Below are 23,086 nucleotides of genomic sequence, written 5' to 3' on the forward strand. Positions count from 1 at the left end.
GTGCAGCCTTATTTAAAATAACGAAGAAAACAAATAACTTGGAAACAAAATGTCTCACCATAAAAGATTATTTAAATACTTAAACGATATTAGAAGGAGCAAAATAATACATGTGTACATTTTAAAACTAAGCGATTATTTTTAAAGTAAGGTAGATTTATAGCTGCTAATATGAGAAGATCTCCAACATATATCATTAAAGGTTACAAGCAAGGTGAAAAGCAGCATGGATTGCTTTAGTGGAAATTTTCAAAAGACTGCATTTGTATATGTTTAATTTTTGTTCGTCTAGGTTACACAAAAAAATATTAATAATGATTATTTTTGGAATTAATATGGAAACAAATGAAGAGTGACTTATTTTTTCATGTATATTTCTCTCGACTTACTTTTTTAAAATAAAATATTGACATAAGCTATGCAGATGTTGCAATGGTGGAGCTTTTTTTTTCCTCTTTTTTATATTTTTAAACTAATCATAACCTCATATTTAAAAAATGTTTAAACCATTAATATTAATACAAGACTGTTCACTGAAGTGCTGTTAATATTTGCAAAATATTGGAAATAACCTAAGAGCCCAACAAGAGAATTTGCTAAATTATAGTTCATTTTTTGTATTGGATTGAATTTATGTGGTCATTGAAATCCTAAATACTTCTGATATATTAAAAAGAAAAAATAAAGCCTTATAAAGTAGTGTGAATCTGATGCCTTTAAACAAAGCATCAGTATCTAAGTCATACACATCCCAAAGCATTCGGAAGGTTAATAATAATTTTGCTGTGCTTAAGATCAGAGAAGGGCTCATAAGATTTTTTTATTCCAAGGTCCCATCGTGGGCAATGGTATTTTGTGCAACCTTATTTTCTCCATGGATTATCTGGATGGCCAGTTCAAAGATTGTTGGTGGAGCTAAATCTTTAGTTCAGTATCTTCTTCCTGATGCTCCTTAATGTGACTACTAATTCACACCATCTCTACACAGCTCTTCTTCCCACCAAAAATAAGCCCTTCACAATAGGATGTACCTTCAGTCTTACTTAAACACTCAAGAGCAATAGTGCTTCCTTGTGGAACAAATTGCCTATCTCCCAAACCGTGGACATCAATGGAAAAACCTAGGAGATTTTTAGATGAGTTTAGAGGCTGGGAAAGCTTGATGGGGTGCAGGAAGCAATGATAGCTAGTGGCTGCCTCCCAGCTACTTCTGAGGAGCAGCAAGACACCCCTCAATTACTTCTTCCTTCCTTTTCCTTCTGCCTCGGCTCTCCTCTCCTAACTCAGTGCAGTGGTCAGGCTAAGAGGCAGGACAAAGCCCCCAGCACTTCCTTTGCTCCCACTTCACCCCAAATGCTGGACAGCAACCACAAAGGTGCCTTACCCATTCCTGTCTTGAACTCTCCACCAGTGAATCTCAGAACTGTCCATCAGGTAGTACTCCTCATTGCGCTGCAGCGTCAGCTCCTGGGGGTCGTTTGTTTGGTAGTCATACAAGGCAATGACCAGGGTTTCTTCATGTTCCTGAAGTGATCGCTGGAGAAGGGAGACAACAAAATCAGGCAAAGATGTAGAAAGGAGCTGAACTGCAGAGCAAGGTCAGCAAGGCCCCGAGCTGTAACTTGCTGCTGAGTCGGTGCCAGATCAAACACCAGGTCCCACAATCCGTTGGAGGTATTTTCTGAGACCATTTGCCTTCCTCTAGTTGGCTTTCTTTATGAGTTAGGATTATGGTGCTGAATATCACACAGAGAGGTTCAATACCTAAAATTCAACACCCCTCCCATTCTTCGAGGTAAATTCTGACCACAGTGAATTCCAAGCAGCCACATGTTTTTCACGAAAGTCTTCTGGTTTCTCCAGTTACACCATGTCACATTTTGCAGCCTCTTTGCCAGAAGCATCACATTCTTGTCAAAGGTGATACAGTCAATGCCAAATCATGTAGTCCATGCTTATCCGATTTGATTTGTGGGTTTATCTGAATCATAGGCTATTGGAGCAGGAATGCCTCTGAGAGATCATTTAATCCACTCTTTTGTTTTGAATGGAGAAACTGAGGCCCAACTGGGGCAATGGATGTGGCCCAGTTTAGCACTTGAATTAGTCTTAATACTCTTTCTGCTACAGCACATGGGCTTCCTATTTCCTCTTGCGGGCTCTTTTGCCTATGTCTCTACTTCTCATTATCTTTCTTAAGACGAAATATTGAGGACATGAAAAAGAGACTGTAAGACAAACAATCGCAAGAGTTCAGGATGGCCACACCTGCTATGGGTTGGTAGATTTTGTGAGATTGCTGTCTAGAATGAGATTTGTTGTCAAAAGTCAAAAGTTCTCTGAGTACATTGAAGCATTTGATAGCATAAAAATACTAAAGCTAAAAAAAAAATAAAAAGGAGACTTGTCATACTGCTGTGTACGTCAACCCAGCTGAGCCCAGATTGGAATTTAAAGTCTAGAAATTTCTGGAGCATGTGACATGGTATATTGGTTTCTATGAACAAGAGTTGATGGGTCTGAGGCTTTTGCCCCAAGAGCTCATGGAAGAAGGAGTTGTGTTCTAGGGCATCTGAAGAGAAAGGAGGGATATGACATTGCATTCATCTCATTAGAGGCCCAACTGGTTAATCCCCCAGAGCAAGGTTCTCAAACCACACTGCTACCTTTCCACAGGGGGCGTTTTGGACACCTGTGGGGGTGTTTTGAATGTCACAGAGATTGAGGTGTGCTACTAGCATTTAATGGAAGAGGGCCGAGAATGCAAAACTCTCTGCAGTATCCCACATCCTGTACAACTTCTGAATGTCCTGTTAGACATTTGAGTGGCAAGAAACATACTGATAATAAAATATACAGTAATACCTCTACCTTGTACAAAGTATTCAGTTTCCTAGGAATGCAGCCACGTTGCACATTGAGGGAAGACTATGTTTAATTCAGGGCTTTACCAAGAGTTGTTCTCCATTTTGGAAAATCGTATCACAGATGGTAACACAGTTTCAAGTCACAAGTACAACATTCCCACATCAGTTGCATTTGAACTGCCTAATTCACTGGAATTTGACCCACAGGTGCAAACAATGGACTATTTCATTATGTCTTCCAGGATAGTCATGCCTCAGTAATTGTATGCAGAAACACATGTTATTTTGTGTAAATTATTTTTTTCCCTTTTAAAAAGTTACAATCAGAGCATGTATTGATTCTTTTAAATGTATGTGCTTATATAAGTTGTATTATCTATGAATTTTTTTTTCAGCTTAACAAAAGGGGCTTTGCAAAATATTTGGCATAAAAAGGGAGTATTGGGTTAGGGACCACTAGATTAGCGTGAGAAAATGAAGAGATGGCATTTGGAGAAACTGAGAGTCTGGGCTCCAGGAGGACTGCTTGGGTGACCAGGAGGTAAGTTGTAGCATGAGTGGATGAGTGGCTGCAAGGCTCAGGAAGACCTTGGTCCTAAGAGCTCACCTGGCCCCAGTTGAAGAGAGATCCACCAGGCTGAGATGGACCTTCCCACCCTCAGAGAACCCACACAGCAGTGGCAGGGATAGGGTGCCTTAGCAGGAAGCCAAGGAGAAAGAACACAGGAGAACAAGTTCCTGAGTCGGCCGTCAGGAACCCCTTCTGGGTTGATGGGGAGGGACTTTGAAGGAAGGCCTGAGTTTATGTGTGAGCAGGGGGGCCAAGAGAAGCTGATATTGGGGCTTTGATATGAAACATGACCTCGTTTGCACCCCCAGGCTTAGAGGCCTGGGATTGTCGATTACTCTGATCGTGACTATTCTTCATCCAGAACAAAAACGGCCACCCTCAACCCTCTGCAGGACCAGCCCTGTTCCACAGTCACCCTCACACAGAGCATCAGGCCTATTCACTCAGGCTGGATTAGAAACAGAGCTTCTCTAGGTGCCACTGTAAGATGCCACCGCCCATTAGGGGACAGAGCATGAAAATGAAGGGAGAAATTAATTCAAGTGGCTCAAGGTGAGAAATGTTGCAATGGATTTAGATGTGCAGTCGAAACTAGATTGCAAAGGCCCTTTGATGGGACGCAGGGTGGACGCTGCCCCTCCAAGGGGTCTCAGAGTATCATCAAGGGTATGCTTCCAAAGTGCTCGCATGTCAAGGTGTAACCATGCCGTTTTACATAGACATGAGCTGTTATGATACTCCTAAGCCGTCAGGCGGCTGGATGCACAGCGTGATACCCAGAGGTGTTTGTCGAGTGAATAAGGGGAAGTGAAGATTTAGCAGCCGAGTGGTCCTTCTACGTGAACAGACCCATGAGACAGGTCAGGCCCCTGAAACCCAGGATTTGAGTTCAGCCGAATCACAACGGTCTGTTGCACTTGTCCAGGGCATGAGGAATCTCGGCAGACAGGATAAATGCAAGTGGAAACAGGCCAGACAAGCAGCCTATGGCACTGTGGGCCCACCCGCACCCCGAATTGAGTGCTCACTCACCCTGTTGTCTTCAGGAGTAGGAGGAAGAGGCTTCTTTGATGCTGAAATGAGAAAAACAGCAAAAGAAAATGAACCTGAAACTGAACGTCCCCAGCAGGAGGTGGGTGAGCAGTCAGGGGGCTTTTTAGCAGAAGAAAAGGGGCCAGAAGGAGACAGTGAGACACAGAGCAATGAATATCGGCCTTGTCAGAATCTCTGCTGTAGCTTTCAACTTGCTGGTTCCCCATTTCATTTTCTAGGAGACACCAGGAATTTTCAGAAGCCAATATTCTGAGCCTCTTTTTCCGTGTCCCCGGGCAAAGCCTAATCCAAAGTTCGCTGACACAAGGACTAGGCCCGTGTCCTTCCCTGCAGGCACAGAGACTTCCACCAAGGCGCCTGCCACCTGCTAAGCCCAGGAGTGGGAATGGGTGACTCAGGGGAACAGTGACTCACGGGCTTCCTGATGCTGTTGTGGGCTTGAGGAGGGGGCGGGCGAGGGGGAGGTCACTGTGCTGCCTTTTGCGAGGCTGGAGTCACTCTTAGTTACCTTAACACCTCCCCCGCACGGCACGCCCACCCCCGTTTATCTCTTCGTGTCTCCAAGTCTCATGTCTCCTTCTCTTTATTGCTTCCTTCCTTTCTTCTGTCTTCTTTCACTTCGTTTTTCTCTTTTCATTTCTTCATCTCCGTCTCTCTGTATTTCTTCTTTGAGGCATTGAAAAGGTCAGGCCTAGATTCGATGGACCCAGTGTGCCTGGGAGTAGATGTCATATAGGAGGCAGTGTACAGGCATCGCTTAATTCAGAGACTACTTTAACAATCCGAGTTAAGAAGGGATTGGGCTGAATGAATAGGTGGCGAGCTTCTTATTTCTGTTTGAGGTTGACTGGAAGTTGCACAGCTCACTTCAGGGATGTGGTAAGCAGAGGTTCTCACATTGACACAGGCGCCCAGCCCCTGTGCTAACTCCTTGAGCAAGGGCAGGGTGGGGTATGGGGTATGCAATTAACAGAGAAGGAAAACCAACATAATAGGAAGCACGGGTGCTATTCTGCACTCAGCTTGGAGCCAGGACGTGGGCATTGTAACCCCAGCTCTACCACACACCAGCTGTGTGGCCTTGGCCCCTTCTGGCCCTTAACATTCCGTGACCGGTCTCTCTCTCTTCTTCCTCTGGCCTTCCTTCCTCTCCTTCTGTGTGAGGTTGGCATGTGGTGAGATCAGGGCCAGTTCTGGTTATGTAAATGGAAGTTTCTGTGGCTTGGGCATAGTCAGGTCCACTTTTACTCAACCACCTCTGCTGCTTCCCAGACATGTACCTACGTACTGTTATAGCTCAGCTTTACATTCTTTGTCCATAAATAAGAAAGACTAGTAGGCACAATCGTCATTTATTGAGAGCTCAGTAAGTGCCAGCAGCTAAGAGCTTTCTACAACCCCATAAAGTGGCTACTTATTATCATTGTCCCCATTTTACAGAAGAGGAAACTGGTTTAGAGCCTCAGAGAGGTTAAGTAACATATGTGAAGTCACACAGCAAGGAAGTGATGGCGCTGGGAGTCACCCCAAGGGTTTTTTGCTCTGTTGTCTTAGACCCAGCACTGTATGTGTGCCCCATACCAGAACCCTGGGAGGCTTCGCCCAGAGCAAGTGACCATGTGCTGTGTGCGATGTGCAGTGTGCTTCTCACAGCCTCTGCCCTCAGTTCGGCCAGCGGTGGTGCATGAGGTTATTTAAACCAAGCCAGAAAAGGTAGAATGAGGACGTGGCCAGATGGGGAGATGGCTGCAGGTGTCCACACAAAGGCAGGACCATTGGCAGTGACTGCACAGTGGTTAGGTCCTGGCTTCACGCGGGGAGGAGCTCAGCGTGGCCAGCCCTCCCCGGGCATTGTCCCAGTGAGTCATTCAGACACTCCTCGTGCCGCAGTCATGTATCTACACTCGGTGGAGGGAAATGCTGTGTGCCCTGAAGGGGAAGTGCTGTGCCACCCATGGTGAAGACAGCAAAACAGAAATGTAAATTCAAAGGATCTCAGAACTGGAAGGGGACTTTGTGAATATTTCATGTTAGGGTCCCAAAAACATCCCCTGATATTTTAGAGGTATTTGACATATTAGGATGCGTGATGGCCAAGTGACTCATTCAAGGGCCCACAGCAAGGTGCTGGCAGGAATTTGGAGACCAGATTTCTGGTTTTGGAAGGGATTGTCATTCACTGAGGTCAGCCGATGCCATCTTGTCATTGTGGTGGATTCTCCCCATATAAAAGCTTACATTTCCTTTTCATTATGCACCTTTGGGGGTATGGTCAACAGGGTTAATGTGGGGGATTGCTGACTTCCAAAACTAAGTGAATATTATTCTCTGGGCCAAGGGACTTGTAACCTTGAACTTTCTCTTCCTAGGTGGAGGGTGAGAAGCAGTAGTTTTTAAAGTAGTACTGAAAGGAGCTGTGACTCAGGAAGCCATGGAAAATCCAGCCACGTGTTACATTTAGCACATCTGCCTGGGGTTGTCAATCTGAGGTTCTAGGTTTTAATGAGAAAAAGAAACTGACATATGAGAAAAGATAACTAGGGTAAGAGAGGTTGAATGGAGAGGGGAACGGAAGCAAAACAACCCACGTGATCCATCATTCCTATTCAAGAGTGGCTTTGCAGAGCATGTCCTAGCCATGTGACCTCGAGCGTGCTGAACTGCTCAGGCCTTCTCGTTCTTTAACATCACACCATATAACCCAGATGTCTGCGGTGAATGGGAGCATAATGCACATAAAAGTACATCAGAGTAGAATGCATTTCATTGGGGGTTCAGGTCCCAAAGTCATCACATAAGGCGAAATAGAGTTGTACTCCGATCCCTGGGACCTGGGCCTTTGAGCTCAAATGCCAAGAAACAATGTCTTTCATTTTCAGGCTATAGTTCTCCTTTTCTCTGAGATCATGCAGGTCGATGGCAAGTTAGAAGAAGAGGTAAAAAAAAAAAAGCCACATTGCAAAATAAACAGTTGTTTTGGTTTTACTTTCTCCCCTCCCCCCGCCGCCCTACTGAGTGCATAGAGTTGAACTTGTGCAATTAAACACATGTGTGCTGTGATGACGCTGTAAAAAATAAATATCGTATACCTCTTAAGGCTGTCCCCTACAACGTAAGATTTAAGTGGACCATGCCACTCAAATTTCCTAGCTCGAAGGTTATAGCAGTGCTTCTCAAACATTACCATGCACACAGATCTTCTGGGGATCTTGTTAAAATACGAATTCTAATCTGGTAGACCTGGAATGGGGTCAGAGAATTTGCATTTCTAACTGGCTCCCATATGATGTTCATACCGCTAGTCCCAGGACCATGCTTTGAGTAGCAAGAAGGCATAAAGACATAAGTTTTGAGACAAAAAAAAAAAAAAAAAAAAACCAACAGGCCGGTAGTAGAGGCAGATGATTTCCCTTTGAAAATTCTGAAAATGTAGAATTTTACATTCAGTCTCTGACATCCCTGATGACGGGAAGCTGAGAGCTTTTGCTTTCTAGTAGAAAGGTCATTCGTTTGACAAAAAGAAAGGAGCATTCTCGGTGTCTTACCGTTCTTCGTCGGATCGTAGTGGGCACAGCCAACGGCAAGCTTCTCCAGCTGAGCACAGCACCTCCACCTCCCATCCATCCAGAAATTAGGATGATACTTGGGCACCAAACTGTTATTATTCCTCGTTTCTGAAAAGGGTTGGCACCAGGAGAAGAGTTATTTTTGGATCAATCTATCTAGGCCACCAAACTTCTAGCTCCTTGAGATTGGACCCAGCTGTGTGAGCTGGAGTGACCAGCACTCAGAATAGTCAAAAAAACGGCCCCTTCCCCTAATACACACATTCGTGGTGGGGTGTGTGTTGGATTTAGGTATCAGCAGATTCAGGCTCACGTCTGGCTTTGACTCAAGTAAGTCGTGTGTCCTTAAGTTAGGCAAAACCCTCAACTGAGCCTCGGTTTCCCCATCGTGCGATGAGATTGTTAGACAGGGTTAGTGGGCCCCACAAAAGTGCCTCAGGGGTAATGGAAAGATTAAGTAGGTGAGATTCCCCCCTCCATCTCTCCCACCTTCAACCACAGCAACTTTGCTTCTATCCCTTCTAGATCTGTGGTTTCAAAGTAAGATTATGGCAAGAAAAGAAAAAAAGAGACTCTCCTGCTGAAAAAAAAAAAAGAAAAGAAAAGAAAAAAAGAAGTATAAAAACCGGAGAACTAGACAGATTATCTTTAGTGCTCCTTCTAGCTTTAGCTGCCGATGAGTGAACCCCCTTCACAGAGGGAGGACGGACAGTGGACATAGTTGGCGCTCTTTTGATTACTTTTTACTTTAGTGTTTGTTCTTTGCCCCGTGACTGTTAAACTTGAGAGCTTTTTTCAGTTTACCCAGCCTTGCTTGTTTACATCCCATTTGAGACTCACGGCAACCTTGGAAGAAGATAAGATTTGCATTTTTATTCTTAGTTTTCAGATAGAGGCAACGTGGCTCCTGTGGTTCCAAAATGGCTTGCTTACCCTTCATCCCCATAACTACTTAGAGACGTTAATATTTGAACTCAATTCTCTTGCAAATCCAGGGCTTCGGGCTAAATAATAATAATAACAGTAATACTGATTGAGTGCTTTTTGGGAGCATAGTCCTAAAAGTCTGACACGTCATAACTCATTTAGTTCACACAATAACCCTATGACTGTTGTTATTAGTCAGAATTTATAGCTGACGGAATGGAGACACTGAAAAGTCAAGGAATTTGCTCAAAGCTACACACTAATAATTGGCAGACCTGGGATTTTCACCTTGGCAGCCTGGCTCCACATCCCATGCACCTAAACTCTGTGCTGTCTCAAATTATGCTGTCGAGAAGGCTAACCTTAAGAAACACCTTTCCTGATGATCGGAAAACGTTTTATGCTAGCTAACGTTTAGTGGGTGCTGACTACGGTCCAGGCTCATTGCAAGGGCTTTACTCACAGCAGTTCTGGAGGTAGGTACTATTGTTAGTATTCCTTCTTCTTTCCTTTTTTAAAAGTAGGTGTGGAAACTGAAGCACAGAGCTGTTGAGGAAGTTGCCCAAACCCACATAGCTAGTAGTGAAAGAGTCAGGATTCAAACTCAGATCTTCTAACTCAAGGGTCTATGCTAGTGTTATCTTATTCTTCATACCACATCAGGAGTCAGCAAACTTTTACTTAAAGGGGCTGATAGTAAATATTTAAGGTATTGCTCAACAACAAGCACGATCGATATACTACATAGGAATTTATATAACTCTTTAAAATGGAATCATTTAAAAATATAAAAATCATCCCTAGCTCGGAGCCTTACAAAAACAGGTGATGGGCTGGGTTTGATGATCCTCCCTGTATTTGTTGTTGCCTCTTGGGCCCAGATTGAAAAGTTGGGACCTTCCACCAACACCAAAAGGGAGAAATGTTTGACTATCAGCTGCCTTTTATTCTGCTGTGGAACCCAAGCCAAGTGGAAGATTGAGGGGTCTCAGGGACTCAGTCACACAGGAGGTTAATTACCTTCTTTAAGAGCCAGCACCCAGCGCTGCCTGCTCTCGCGATCTGGAGCAAACACGTACAGGAGGTAGTTGTCATGCACAACCTAAAGACGCATACAAAGTTCAAGGTGAGCAGCACACCCAGAGATGGATGACTGACAGCAGGCCAGCCTGGCTTACTGGGCCAAGAGTGGGGTCTCTAAGATGTCATTAAATTACAGGAGTTGGAGAAAGAGTTCTCTTGAAGGCAAGTTTATTTCTCACATTAATTCTTTAGTAGTTAAAGAAAATATTTCCGGCATATGAAAGAGTAAGATATTAGATGACAAATGTATAATTGAGATTTTAAAAACTTCTTATTTTGAAATAATGTTAAGATACCTAAGAAGTTCCAAAAATAGTACAGAGTTCCTGTGTACTTTTTACCCAATGAAAACATTTTATACAACCACTGTACATTTTCAAAACCAGGAAACTGACACTGGTCCAATGCTATTAACTAGACTGCAGATCTTTGAATTTCATGCGCTCATGTGTAATTTTTCATGCACTCATATGTAATTAGAATTTTAATGACAGGAAAATATGTTATTCCTTTTACTTTCAGGCCTAAAATTCTATCTCATGGAAATCACCTTTCTAGTAGGAAAAAAGTCTTTTTCTATGCCACATTAAAAATAGAATATTTACTTCTCAGATTGGCAGATGAGAACGATACCCTATGATGTGCAAGGAGACAGCCACTACCTTAGAGTCACAAAGCCAAGAGCGGTAATAGGATTTAGACAACATCACTGCCTAAAGACTACAGATACTCTCCACCAGCTCTGTCCAATAGAACTTTCTGTAGCGAAGGAAGTGTTCTGTTATCTGTGCTGTCCGATACAGCAGCTACTAGCCGCGTGTGGCTATCGAACACATGAAATGTTCATTCATTCAGTGCAGCTTAGTGTGACTCGGGAGCTGAATTTTCAATATTGTTTAATTTAAGTCAATTCACATTTAAATTTAAACATCCACATGTGGCTAGCTGGTGGCCACTGGGTTGGACAGAAACAAGTCTAGAGAGTTCTCAGATTGTAAAATCTGATTTTTTACCCCAGAACCTTCAAGCAATTTCTAACCAAAGATTGCCATTGGTTGCCCCAAGTCATGAGTAAACTGCACTTAAAGAACATTCAGCTTGGGGCCCTTAGTAGTTTCCCCCCTTCCCGTAGGAGCAGAGTAATTAGGTCTTTCTTTGAGTTTGGGAAGACATAATGGAAAAGGGAATGAGGAACGACAACTTCTTCAAAATTTCATGCTTAATCTTTATCGAAGGAATGAGTAAATGTGTAATCGATTGAAAGAACACAGCAGCTTTCTTCTGGTCTTGGTGTAAGTTTTAACCCTAGATTAGAGCCAACCCTATCTGCCTTCTGTTAAAATGACTGAGGATTTCAGCCATCATACAAGGAAAGAGAAGCTAGTCCCCTTAAGCATGATGGACTTACCTGAAATGGGTATTTATAGTGGCAAGGGATGCTAATGTCACTTTTCACAATCTCGACACATTTGATTCGGGAGAGTTCAATGGAGCCCTTCAACGTGCGCTTTTTCTGTGGGGAGAAAAAGCCCATCCCATTTAAAAAGAGAGAAGACAATATTTTTAACCAGGTTGCTTGCAGAGATCCATTACTAGATGAAATCCATTAGTTTTATAAATCTACTCCCCCTCCAATATCCAGAAGGCCCTTTTTTGCTCCCAGTGCCTGAGAGGGATACTCTGAGCAGGCTCCTAGGAGAACATGCTCTTTGAATCATTTTTCCTCAATGGGACTAATTCCATTAGTGGGCTATCAGGCTCTGTGGAAGGCCAGTTAGGAAAAACTTTTAGAGATTAGAAGCCTTTCACAGGTTCCTAGAATTGAGCTTCCATTGAGAATAGACTTTAATTCATCTGTGGAACCAGTTGCAAAACATTTCATTATATCTTATCTTTAGAAAAAGGTAGCAAATGATGGTGAATTGGACAAAAGTTTCAAAAGGGTCCTAAGTTCAAAGTTGGGCTCTGCCTCTAACCAGCTCTATGACCTTGGGCAATTCATCTAACCTTGAACTTCAATTTCCACATCTGATAAGCAAAGATAGTAAGACCTACCTTTAAAGGTTGATTTGAAAATAAAATGAAAATATGTAAGCAAATTACCTGGCTTATAATGGATGCCCTCAATAAAGGATACCCCCACCCCCAATTAAGGAGGTTAAGGAAGTCCTATGGCAAGAGAATTGTAATATACCGAGTGTGCTAGGTGAGTATTCAGGGAACCATGACTCCATCGAATTCTTCAGAAGTGAGATCAGTCCTTATTTTCTATTTTTTTGATACTCAGCCTGGTTGCTCGCCTTTGCTTTAGTAGCTGAGGCACAGAACTGAGATGAAAAAAAGTCAAGATGTGAGAGGTAGCTTCTATTGAACACGGGGAAGCTTCTTTTAAAATTTTCTTTATAAAAATTACTATTTTTGAAAGTACAAAATTTATCCATGGTTACTGTAACAACAATAACAACAATAAAAAAAAACCAATATGAGGTACAGGAAGAAGACATTTATAGTGTCATATTGTCCTGCCCTTTTCTGAAACCCTGACTCAGTCAAGGTTAACCATTGGAATGCCTTTGTCTTTCCCACATACATTTGTAGAATATACACAATACGAACAAAAACGAGCATCTGCTCCGCACAGTGGTCCACAACCACTTTGTAATCTAGCGATGTACGAACAGGTCAGACTTCCCTTAAAAATCTCTGAAAAATGTGCCCTTTGGACTCAAATACCTTCTCATTTAGAGCCTTCCACAACTAGATCCTGCCCATAATCACAGTCTGTGGAATGGTTATCAGCAGAAGAGTACAGGGAAGCAGCCTTTTTGACAACCATCTGCAGCTCCGGGTAAACAGGGAGTCTGAGCTTTGAGGTTATCTTGTTTTCAGACCCGTGTTGGGTTATTTCCTTAGTAGTACACACAGTGAAATGCAACAAAAGCTTATGGCCGTAATACGGCAACACGATTTGCAGACAGTTTTGTCCTTGGAACTCACTAAGTCCTGTGCTCCCAGAGAGTATAGACCAAGACATCTGTTACCCTATTCCCAAGATGTAGCACAGTGGCCGGCCCACAGAAAGCGCTCAGTCAGAATGATGTGAATGAAGGGTGACAAGTTGGAACACAGTTTAAATAGTAACGATCAGATTTAAGATTAATGCATTTAGCGATTCGGGAAATACTTATTGCGGGCCAGCTATAAGCTAGCTGGGCACTGCTCTGAGGGCAGGAAATAGAGGGGTGAATGCAGTCGACTTTCTCATGGAGCGCACAGTCAGGTCGGGAAGCCAGGCTATATAAACCAGTGCTTTAAAGAAAACAGAAGAGGTCGGTGTGATCTACTCGTGGTCAGAGCAGGCCTCTCTGGAGAGAGGGCGTTTGAGATTGGAAAGTTGATAAAGGAGCCAGACATGAGAAGGTCTGGATGAATGAGCATCCTAGGTAGAGTGAACAGCAAGAACAAAAGCCCTGGGGTAGAAAAGTTCTGGATCAGTGTTGATTGTCAGTGGCCTGAGATCAACAGAATGAAGGTATAAAATGGAGGTAAATAGAAACTGGAGTCGTGAATAGGGATAATAATTCTACACAAAATTCTAAAGTAGGGCTATCCAATAGAAACATAATGCCAACCAAATATGTATTTAAAATATTCTAATAGCCGCACTAAAAAAACAAGTAAAATTAATTTGAAGAATATATTTTGTTTAACCTGATACATATATCTAAAGTATTATCATTTCCACATGTAATAACCAATAACCAATTAATACTTTTTTATTCTAAGTCTGAAATCATGTATTTTACAACACATCTCAATTTGAACTTGTCACATTGTGAGTGTTCAGTAGCCACACATGGCCGATGGCTGTCCTATTGGATAATAGGGCTTCAAGATCTCCAAGGCAGACTTCTCCTCTAAACTCAGATGATCTCCTTGATTTGAGCTCAAACATGGATTTGAAAAGACATTTGTGCCTTAACTGTCTGTCAGGTGAGCCTGCCATCGGGTTTGGTCTGTTGGTTGGATTTCATGTTTCACCATCAAGACTCACTCTCATTCCCAAATGAGTTCTCTGGTTCTCACGATCCATCCTGCTTCGTCAGTCTCTCCACAGGCCTTCAGGCCATTCTCTCTTTTAGTAAGATTTGATACTAGTAAACAACAGACCAGCTGTGCCTCTCCCCAGCCAGGCACTAAGGAGCAGCTGGTCAGTTAGCTAAACATAGTTTCTTCTCTGGGAAATGGTGATTGCCTGTAATCATCTCAAACAACTGCACTATTTCTGAAAAATGCCAGGGTACAACCTTCCAAGGAAATAAAACAAAAGCCACCAAAGAAAGAGAGACACCAAGTAAACCATGCCCTCATTCTTCTTTGTTATTCCAGCTACATCACTTGGGGTAAAAGTCACAAGATTTCACTTGGCCTTGTCTCTTGGCCATGTTCAAAGCTGCATTCAACATTCCAAAGCTTCACCCTGGACATCTGACATGTGTCCAACAAAATCTAGCAGGAAACTGATACCCACATGTTTGTACAAAGGCAAGCTTGTGCAAGAGACTTTTATATCTCCTTTTTCTTTATGTTACTATATTTTATGAGATAGAATTTTGTGTTGTGACTTTTAAGAAGAGATGCAGGAAAAAAAGACAATAATGTTTTTAAGCATTTCCTATGCTTCAGGCATTCAATACACCATCTTATTTAATCATGACCCCCATTTTACAGGTGAGGAAGTTTAGGTTCAGAGGGGACGAGTCTCTTAATAATAGAAGAGCAACACACAAGTTCAATTCTATAACTCCAGAGCCCAAGTGCTTAATGACTACACTTCATGGCTTAGCGCTTTTCTCAACTTTCCACAGGAAACTTTCATTCTCTAAACCCAACACTGAACAATCAATTGTGTGACCAATTTCTTCAAGCCATGCCCCAGTAGAGATTTGTTTCTGCCACATTTGGTCATGCAATACTTATCCTGGATTTCGAATGGGGACATTTTATCTAGTTCCTCTTCACTCCATAATGTTGGCTCTTTGGCTGCTTGGCTAGTCCAGCAGAGAGATCAAGGAGAAGTTATGTGTCTGATACCATGAAAGAGGACACCTCCACCCTTCTGGAAAGCAGCAGAATTTGAGTTCTCTGCTCTGATGAGGGAGAGTGGGACAGAAATGGAGCTTTTAGGTCAGGCGGACATGGTCAGCTGTGCAACCTGAGGCAAGTGTCTCAACTTCTCAGTTGTTCCTCTCCCCCATGTTTTAAAAGTGGGAATAATAATAGTCCCTGAATCATGGGTTAATTTAGAGGACTTAAAAGGATGGCATAAGCCTACTAGCAAGATAAAACCATTCAAATGATAAACCCATCACTCCGATGTTTCTTTCCTTTCCTTCTCCAAAAGCTGCCCATAAAACAAGACCTGGTTCTTCTGTCTTTATGTGCCCGCATTTTCTTTGCAGATTTTCTTTCAGGCAAATATGTAACCTGGAACCACCATTAGGGAAGATAACATTAATTTTTAACTGGCGGTATTGGTGATTTTGACATTCCCGAGTCATTTGTTTATTTTGCCAAGTATTTGTAAAATCAGAGCAAAATCATGAAAAGGTTCCTGGTCTTCCCAACTGTGTCACATGAGCTCTCACTTTGTAAATTCGAGGACTTTAGCTTTCTGCTTCCTCTCCCACTCTCCTGTCAAAACTTTCCTCAGTCATTCACCAAAGGTTTAACTGACTGATAGCTTAATGCTTAGCTTGTTTCAGAGGAGTTTGAATTAGGATAGTATGTATTAGAGGACTTAAACCAAGAGGAAACTTTTGATAGTGAAATTTCAGGCATCAGCTAAGAGAGTATCTTTCAAGGGGAACCACTAAGGGGAGTCACTTTCCCTGGCTTGCACTATAAATGGAGCCACATGGTGCCTTTATCGGTATTTTTTTAAGGCTAGGAAATCTTTCTGATGATTATTTTAACAAAGTATTTCAAATTTTTTGCTCATTGCCTTTTTTGGGAGGTAGTAGAGCCATTGTTCCAATCTGAGGTCACACAATGACACAATTGAAATTAAAACTGATGTGTGAAATGAAACTTAAGTGATTGATTAGGGGGTTGTTTTCCTCGCCCCTGGCAGAATACAGAATATCAGTTCGAACAATGGTTTTAAGGGATCTTCCTGGATTCTAATTTCATCCCTTCTGCAAAACAGGGGAGCAGCAATCCATGAATTCCCTCCCAATCTCCTAAGTCACTCAGCCTGCTGTATTTTATGACAAAATGAACCCTTGTGCCACAGGGGAGAAAGGCAGAGATTTGGAAAGAGGAAAAGCCGTAGTTTGTGTGCTTGTGATGACAGGTAACACTCAGCGAGTTGTCTCAGTTCTAACCTTAGTTCTCTTAACTCTTCTTCGTTCTTTTATTTCTTGAGGAGTCACAGGGATGCTAAGAGCGGCAGCTCAGGGTTATTATATGACCTGCACTACAGGAAGAGACCTAACGTGTTGCTTTATACCCAATAAAGATATGATCATTACTTTCTCCGTGGAAAAAGTAGCATCATCTAAAACAGGTATGCAACTTGTAATTAGCTGTTGCTGGTTCCTCCCCTCCCCAGCCCATCTTCGCCTGAACCTACCACCGCTAAACTTGGAAGTTAAGGGAAGATCTGGAACTAAGGGAGCTGATTTCGAGGCTCCCGGATCAACTTAAAGCCAGGAAACTATGACCCATCCCACACCTGCCTTCTTTTCTTTCCTCTTTTCCCCAAGACCTTTGAGTCAGAGTGAAACCAGAGTCAACTGGCTTTCCCGACCTCAGCTTTTCACACTGTGGTTCACTATGGGGCTGGGTGTGCTGTGGGGAAAACACTCTAGCTCTCCTTAAAGTCTGCCATCTTGTCAGTAGCAGCACCCTGACTACCCAGAAGGACAAAATGAGGATTTTACAAAAAAAGAAAAAGAAAGAGTGTACTCTCATACAGTTTCCAGAGGGCCATGAAATTTTAGGCATCTGTTAAAATTATGAGTGCATTTTCTCACAAGAAACTACTAAGAGCAGAGCTCATGGGAGTGGTCCTGAGATTAGGGACGAGGAAGTAGAAAGAGAACTTTACTTTTCATCTCAGATCCTCCTGTACTGTTTCATTATTTCACCAGGAACGTGCATTTCTTTTACTGTATTTTAAACGGTTAACTAAAATATATAAATACATTTCCCTTGTAGGATTTATCCTATGGAAACATTTATTCAAAATACATAAAGATATAGAAAAAATGATGTTCATAGTGGCATTATTTATTACAGTAAAAAAAAAAGCTAGAGAAGTTTGAACATTCATCAAAGACAAATGGTTAAATTAGTTAATGATTCATCCACCTTGTGTCTATTCTGTAGTCACCATCATAGAGAAAGTTGTCCTTATGGAGGGACAAAAATATATATGTAAATGTGAAAAGCAGGTTTAGAGCAATAGTTGAAGCATCATCTCATTTTTGAGAAAAGATAATAAAATACATATTAGTTTATGGAAAACTCAAAGAAACAGTATAGGAAAGAACACTGCTAACGCTGACTCTCCCTTCTAGGTGGCAATATGGCAGACTTTTGCAATGTAAGTGATATATTTCTATATCTGAAGTTTTTACAGTGAGCATGTAAATTTACTAAGCGGGAAAATGAAACTAATATTTAAAGCAGTCAGAAATTTTCAGAACACTACAGTGTAATACACATTAGGCAGATGACTAGAGGAGAAGGGTAAGGGGTACACATCAAATGCTGGGTGTGCAGAATGCTGCAGCTCTTTGCACTCGTAACCTCATGACCCATTCACAGTAAGCAGCAGCCAGGCAGCACCTGTCACCTGCTCTTTTGAATCCATGGAGGTTCAAGGTCATGACAGGTCCTCTTATGTTCTTCTTGAGTAATAGCTATTTTTTTCATAGATTCTAATGAAGCAACTCTGTGTTTTTATGTGGGTATATTTATCTTAGAAGTGAAGTGATAATTTAGGAATAATTTCCAAGCCTGATTTATATTAATAGAGATATTAGCGATCCTAGCTTTTAGAAAGCGTATTTGTTTACAAAAGTAGGCAGAGAGAAAAGGACTTATGAACTAAGTGCTATGTACTAATATAAAGCATATTTTTTCTCTCAATGTCTCTGGTTTGTGAAAGCTCTTTCAAAGCCCTCCTTATTTCCAGAATATTGATATGAGATTTTTAATAAACTTGAAAGAGTATATTTTTGTATCTACTTTCCAAACACTGGATGGTCAGTAGCCAAAATATGTAAATTCATACCACTTTCATTGAATTTCAGGAAATAACTCCTTGCACAGAGGTGATGTTCAATTAATATTTATTAATTGATTGATTGAGGAACAGCAGGTAAGACCAAACGTGCAGCAGAAAGTGTTATTCGTGGACCTAAGACAAAACTCTTAATGTAAATAATTTGAGTAAAATTAACAGAATGATTGGACAGTGGATAAAAATCTCTTGACAATGAGAAGGTAAGTTAAAACTAGTTTGCATAAAGGGTTTATCTAATAGCTAAAGAGCTCATACAAATTATTAAGGAAAATACTAACAATATCATAAAAAAATGGGCAAAAGGGATATGAAAAGATCCTCGAACTCACTATAGTAATAGAAATACAAATAAATTATACTGCAACACATTTTTTTAAAAAACCGTCAGACTTGGTGTTGAGGAGGTTTTGAGAAAATATCTCACACATGGCCCTGGGAAGTGTTTATTGGTACAACTTCTATGGAGAATAATTTGGCCATATACAAAAGAACATGAACTTGTCAAAACCAGATTTATCCATGTACCATCTTGTATGTGCCTAGTGGTAACCCAATTTGGAAAATACTTAATCAGATCATTGTACATGAAATTGGTCACAGTATAAATTGTGAGAAAGGGCAAGGTTTGGTGATAATGCCCTCAATCCCACTTTCTAGGCCCCTAGTCCTGACTGACACCCCCAACATGGTGATCTTCCTATATTGCCACTCTAAGTATAGCATTCCCAGGATGTAATTCTCAGGAGTGCCCAATGAGGGCTAGTTGTTATTATGATAAGCTTGTCTGGTAAACTAAACAGATCCGAGGCTTATACAGTACTTTTTCTTAGCAGAGGTCACTTCAGGAACAGAACCTCAAGTTTACAAGTTCAGGAGCTCATTTTTGTCGCCCATAGAGTCCAAGTGGACAGAAGCACATTCTGCATAATCGCAAGAGACTGGCAAATTCACACACTCACAGTAGAAAGTTTTTCAGAGAATTCTCACAGAAGAAAATTCTAGTTGGGCAACCAGAGAGCTATCAGTAAAGGACACAGAGAGCTATCAGAATGTAGGATCAAGGTACAGAGAATTACTAATCCAAAAGCAAGCTGTTGCTTTTACACTTATCACCACTATCGTGACTTTGTGTAACTTCTCACTTGTTTCCTCTCTGAAATAGAATTTGACTTTTATCTTTTTGTGAGAATTGTGAGGATTAAATGAGAAAATTCATAGGAATGCGTTTAGTCCTCTCCTGGTGCAGATTGCTGGTCACTGTTGTTGATGATGTGCTGTCATTTAGGTAAACTTGCCAGGCTAACCGGACCACCCACTCAGGACCTCTATTAGGCGGTGCTGAAAACTCACCAAGGGATCTTTGCCCCAACTCTCCCTTATCAGCCGCCACAACTTCTATTACAAGACTTCTCAGATTCAAACGAGCTTAGATCTCAAAAGATCCATTGAAGAACATTTAACCCAACTTGAATATTTGTCTCAGGTGTGTGACCTAGAAAGAGATACTTAGCTTCTCTAAGCCTCTGCTTTCTCATTGATAAAATGAAGATAGCAATAGGGCCTGCTGGTGTGGTTATTGTGAATATTTATATGATACATGCAAAAACACTTAAGACAGTGCCCTGAAACTTAGCAAGTACTCATTAAATATTGACCCTTATTATTTTAAATTTTACGTTGGTTACATTTGAAATGTCTGCCCTCTTTTCTAGAGTGTATCTTAGATATTAACAACATGCTTGTCTTATCAGCCACACAATTATTAATCATCTCTTAGATGTATTACTTCATGGAAAGGCACCCATGTTTAGCTAATCTCCATGTCTATTTATAAATTCATATCATATCATCATTCAAAAGATGTGATCGCAGTTTCTACTTTTTTGAGCTCCACTTTAGAGACCATTCAATCCAACTTTTTACATTAGTGATGAGGCTTCAAGGTGAAATGACTTTCTAAATTGGCTCTTGCCTTTTCATTTCTACTATTTGATTTACACCCCAGGTAGACAGGTCATAGAATTGGAAGGAAGCTTGGCGATCCTTGCAGATCAAGGGGGAGGCCGAAAGCATAAGGTTCTGGGCAGCCTCCATGTTCTCGCTTCAACCAGAGCCCCTCCACTTGTATCTATTTCATATATTGAAATGAGGATGTCATGTATAATTTTGATGTGATGCACAGGGTCATGCTAGAAAAGGGTTCCATGCTTTAGAAAGTTTGAAAACTACCGATCTAGTCTCATCCCTTGATATTATGGACAAGATACAAACTCTCAGATAGAATATGGGACTGCCCAAGGTCGCCCAGGTTAATTAGTGCCAGGTCTCCATTCTATTAAACTATCATGTTGTTGCTTCCTTACCTCGTCCTACTTTTCTAGAATTACAGAATTACAGTCAGTCTGAGGCTTTCAGTCCTTTAAGCTCTATCTAAAATTAAAGCTGACCTCTATGGAGCCATCAAAAATGGCTTATGGGATACCCTCCTGGATTTCATTTACTTCTTAATAAAGACACTTGATGGGTTTATTAAGAAGCAAATGAAAGAGTTCATTCATGTGAACCTTTCAGATCCCCTAAGATGATCAACTAGGGAGATGATGTTTTGCAGAGTAGGAGGTTGTTTTGGGACCCCTTAAATCTTACTATATAGTTGGTGGGTTCATCTACATATATAATATGATTGACTTTAAACCAAATCATCTTCCCCATGTATAAAATATTACATATTTTCCCTCTCACCATAATATTCGAAACCTATAAAAATAGCGTACTCGAAAATCACCACAACGATGGGGTGTTTTTGTTTTTATTAGCTCTTTCTTAGAAACAGTATCTTCTCTCACGGTTCTGGTAGCTTGCGGTGACCCTGTGCATCGCATCGATCTCTTTGGAGGAGGAAGTAGCAACACATGAGAGAGGCTACAAAGTGTTCTTATCCTATGACACTGTTATCTCACACATGGTACTCGATCTCGTGGGGCTGATTTTTAAAAAAAGAGACAGTCTTGTGTTTAGCATACTATTATTTTCCAGTGTTTTCACTATCTCCAGAAACAGACAAAAACGTCAAACAGTAGATGACAGATAAATTCGTTAATTCGTTCAGACACATAAAACAGATAAGCATGTATCTGAAATGAACCAACTTGGTCATATAAAAAAAATCATATAGATGAGAACATGATTCTATGTAGACGTAGGGAAGTGCATACGCAAAAGAATATATGGGAAAAGGAGAATACGAATATTCATGCGCTGTGATTATAACTGCATATAAGTTATGTCTGCATGAGGGAAAAAGATTATTCTCATGGGGAACTTAAATCGATGACTTCAGACAAAAGAGTAATGGAGAACAGTTTTTATGTAGTTCCCTTCATTTTTTTTTTTTTAACAGTTATGGGGATACGAAGTTTTGCTGCTCTGTCTTTTGATGTCAAAGTGCATTTAACCTGATTCTAACTTGTTTTTGGTCCTTGCTGCTATACACTGCCTGAGCTCAGTGTTGGTCACGAGGCAGGTTAGATATCAGGCATTTTCCCACCGAAACGTGAAGTAGAATGATTCCCGACCAAGAACTCCCAGGGAGAGGGATGCTATAAGAAAGTTAAAACAAAATAACTGAAGGGCAACCCAGAGTTGGTCATAGCATACTACACAATAGATGAGAATTCACCAATCCAGACCACTGCAGTAGCCTCTACTGGCTTCCTGGCTTCCACTCTTGCCCCTTGTATACTCTGCTGTCCCCACAGACATCAGATATAAATCGCTCCTCTGACGGTCCCTTCTTTCCAACTCAGCCCCAGCTACTGCTTAGTCTTTCTACAAAACATACCATAGTCTATACCTGCCCCATGTATTTATATACTTGCTTATGTTGGTTTCCTTTACCAGCATGTATGTTTTTGAGGGCAGACACCTTGTTTCTGTTACTTACCACTCTTTCCTAGCATGTAGTACAGAACCTGGTACATAGTAGGTGCTCAATAAATGTTTCTAAACAAATGAATGAATCTAAATATCCCACAATAGAAACATTTCCTTGATAAAGTGTTAGGTAAAACGAACAAACAAACAAATAATAAAAGCAAGCTTTGGGGGAGGAGGAGGGTCCTATATTTGAATTCACTCACCAAATATTTACTGATCCCCCCTACATCTTGTGTTGGTGATACAGTGATGAGCAAGGCCCATCTCCTGGTTCCTACATGTGTTTCTCTGACCCATCTCTTAAAATTCCCACCACTTGAATCTTCCTCTTACTTGTTCAAAGCTAGGCTGTAAAATATTGTCTCCAGGGAGTTTCTACAGCAAGGAATTTCCTATTTAAAGTCCTCTATTACTTGCTCTGTTCTCTACTCTTTTGTCATTGAGCCTTGTTCTGTTAGGGATTCATTTGTATAACTCTAACCTCTCCAACTATATCTATATCTCTTGTTCTTCTTCCTTCATTTCTTCCTTCCCATCCTTTTTTTCTTCCTTCCGCAAATAATTAATAAGTAAATGCTATGTGTCAGGCACTGTCCTAGATATTGGTGATGCCAACTTTAGCAAATTGGGTGCCAGCCCTCATAAAGCTCATAGTCTAATGGAGGGTGAAGTGGGGGATGACATTCATGCAATAATCATACTAATAAATGGGTAATTATAATGGCCGAGACTAACAAGAGATGACCCAGTCTAAGAAAATCAAGGAGGA

At 41.3% G+C, this 23,086-nt stretch overlaps 1 protein-coding gene across 3 annotated transcripts in view; it reads right to left on the reverse strand.

Annotated features, from left to right (window-relative positions):
* Positions 1–23,086, reverse strand: part of ITK (IL2 inducible T cell kinase) — a 49,620-nt gene that overhangs the window by 23,023 nt on the left and 3,511 nt on the right. For all 3 annotated transcript variants that reach the window (XM_016167106.2, XM_016167107.2, XM_016167105.2), the window contains exons 2-6: positions 11,476–11,580; positions 10,005–10,086; positions 8,037–8,165; positions 4,471–4,511; positions 1,385–1,536 (exon numbers count right to left, since the gene is read on the reverse strand). In XM_016167106.2, coding sequence (XP_016022592.1) covers positions 1,385–1,536; positions 4,471–4,511; positions 8,037–8,165; positions 10,005–10,086; positions 11,476–11,580 — 509 coding nt within the window. The remainder of the gene's footprint in view (positions 1–1,384; positions 1,537–4,470; positions 4,512–8,036; positions 8,166–10,004; positions 10,087–11,475; positions 11,581–23,086) is intronic.

This window comes from Rousettus aegyptiacus, unplaced genomic scaffold (assembly GCF_014176215.1).
Source record: "Rousettus aegyptiacus isolate mRouAeg1 unplaced genomic scaffold, mRouAeg1.p scaffold_m13_p_7, whole genome shotgun sequence".
NCBI classification, from domain to species: domain Eukaryota; kingdom Metazoa; phylum Chordata; class Mammalia; order Chiroptera; family Pteropodidae; genus Rousettus; species Rousettus aegyptiacus.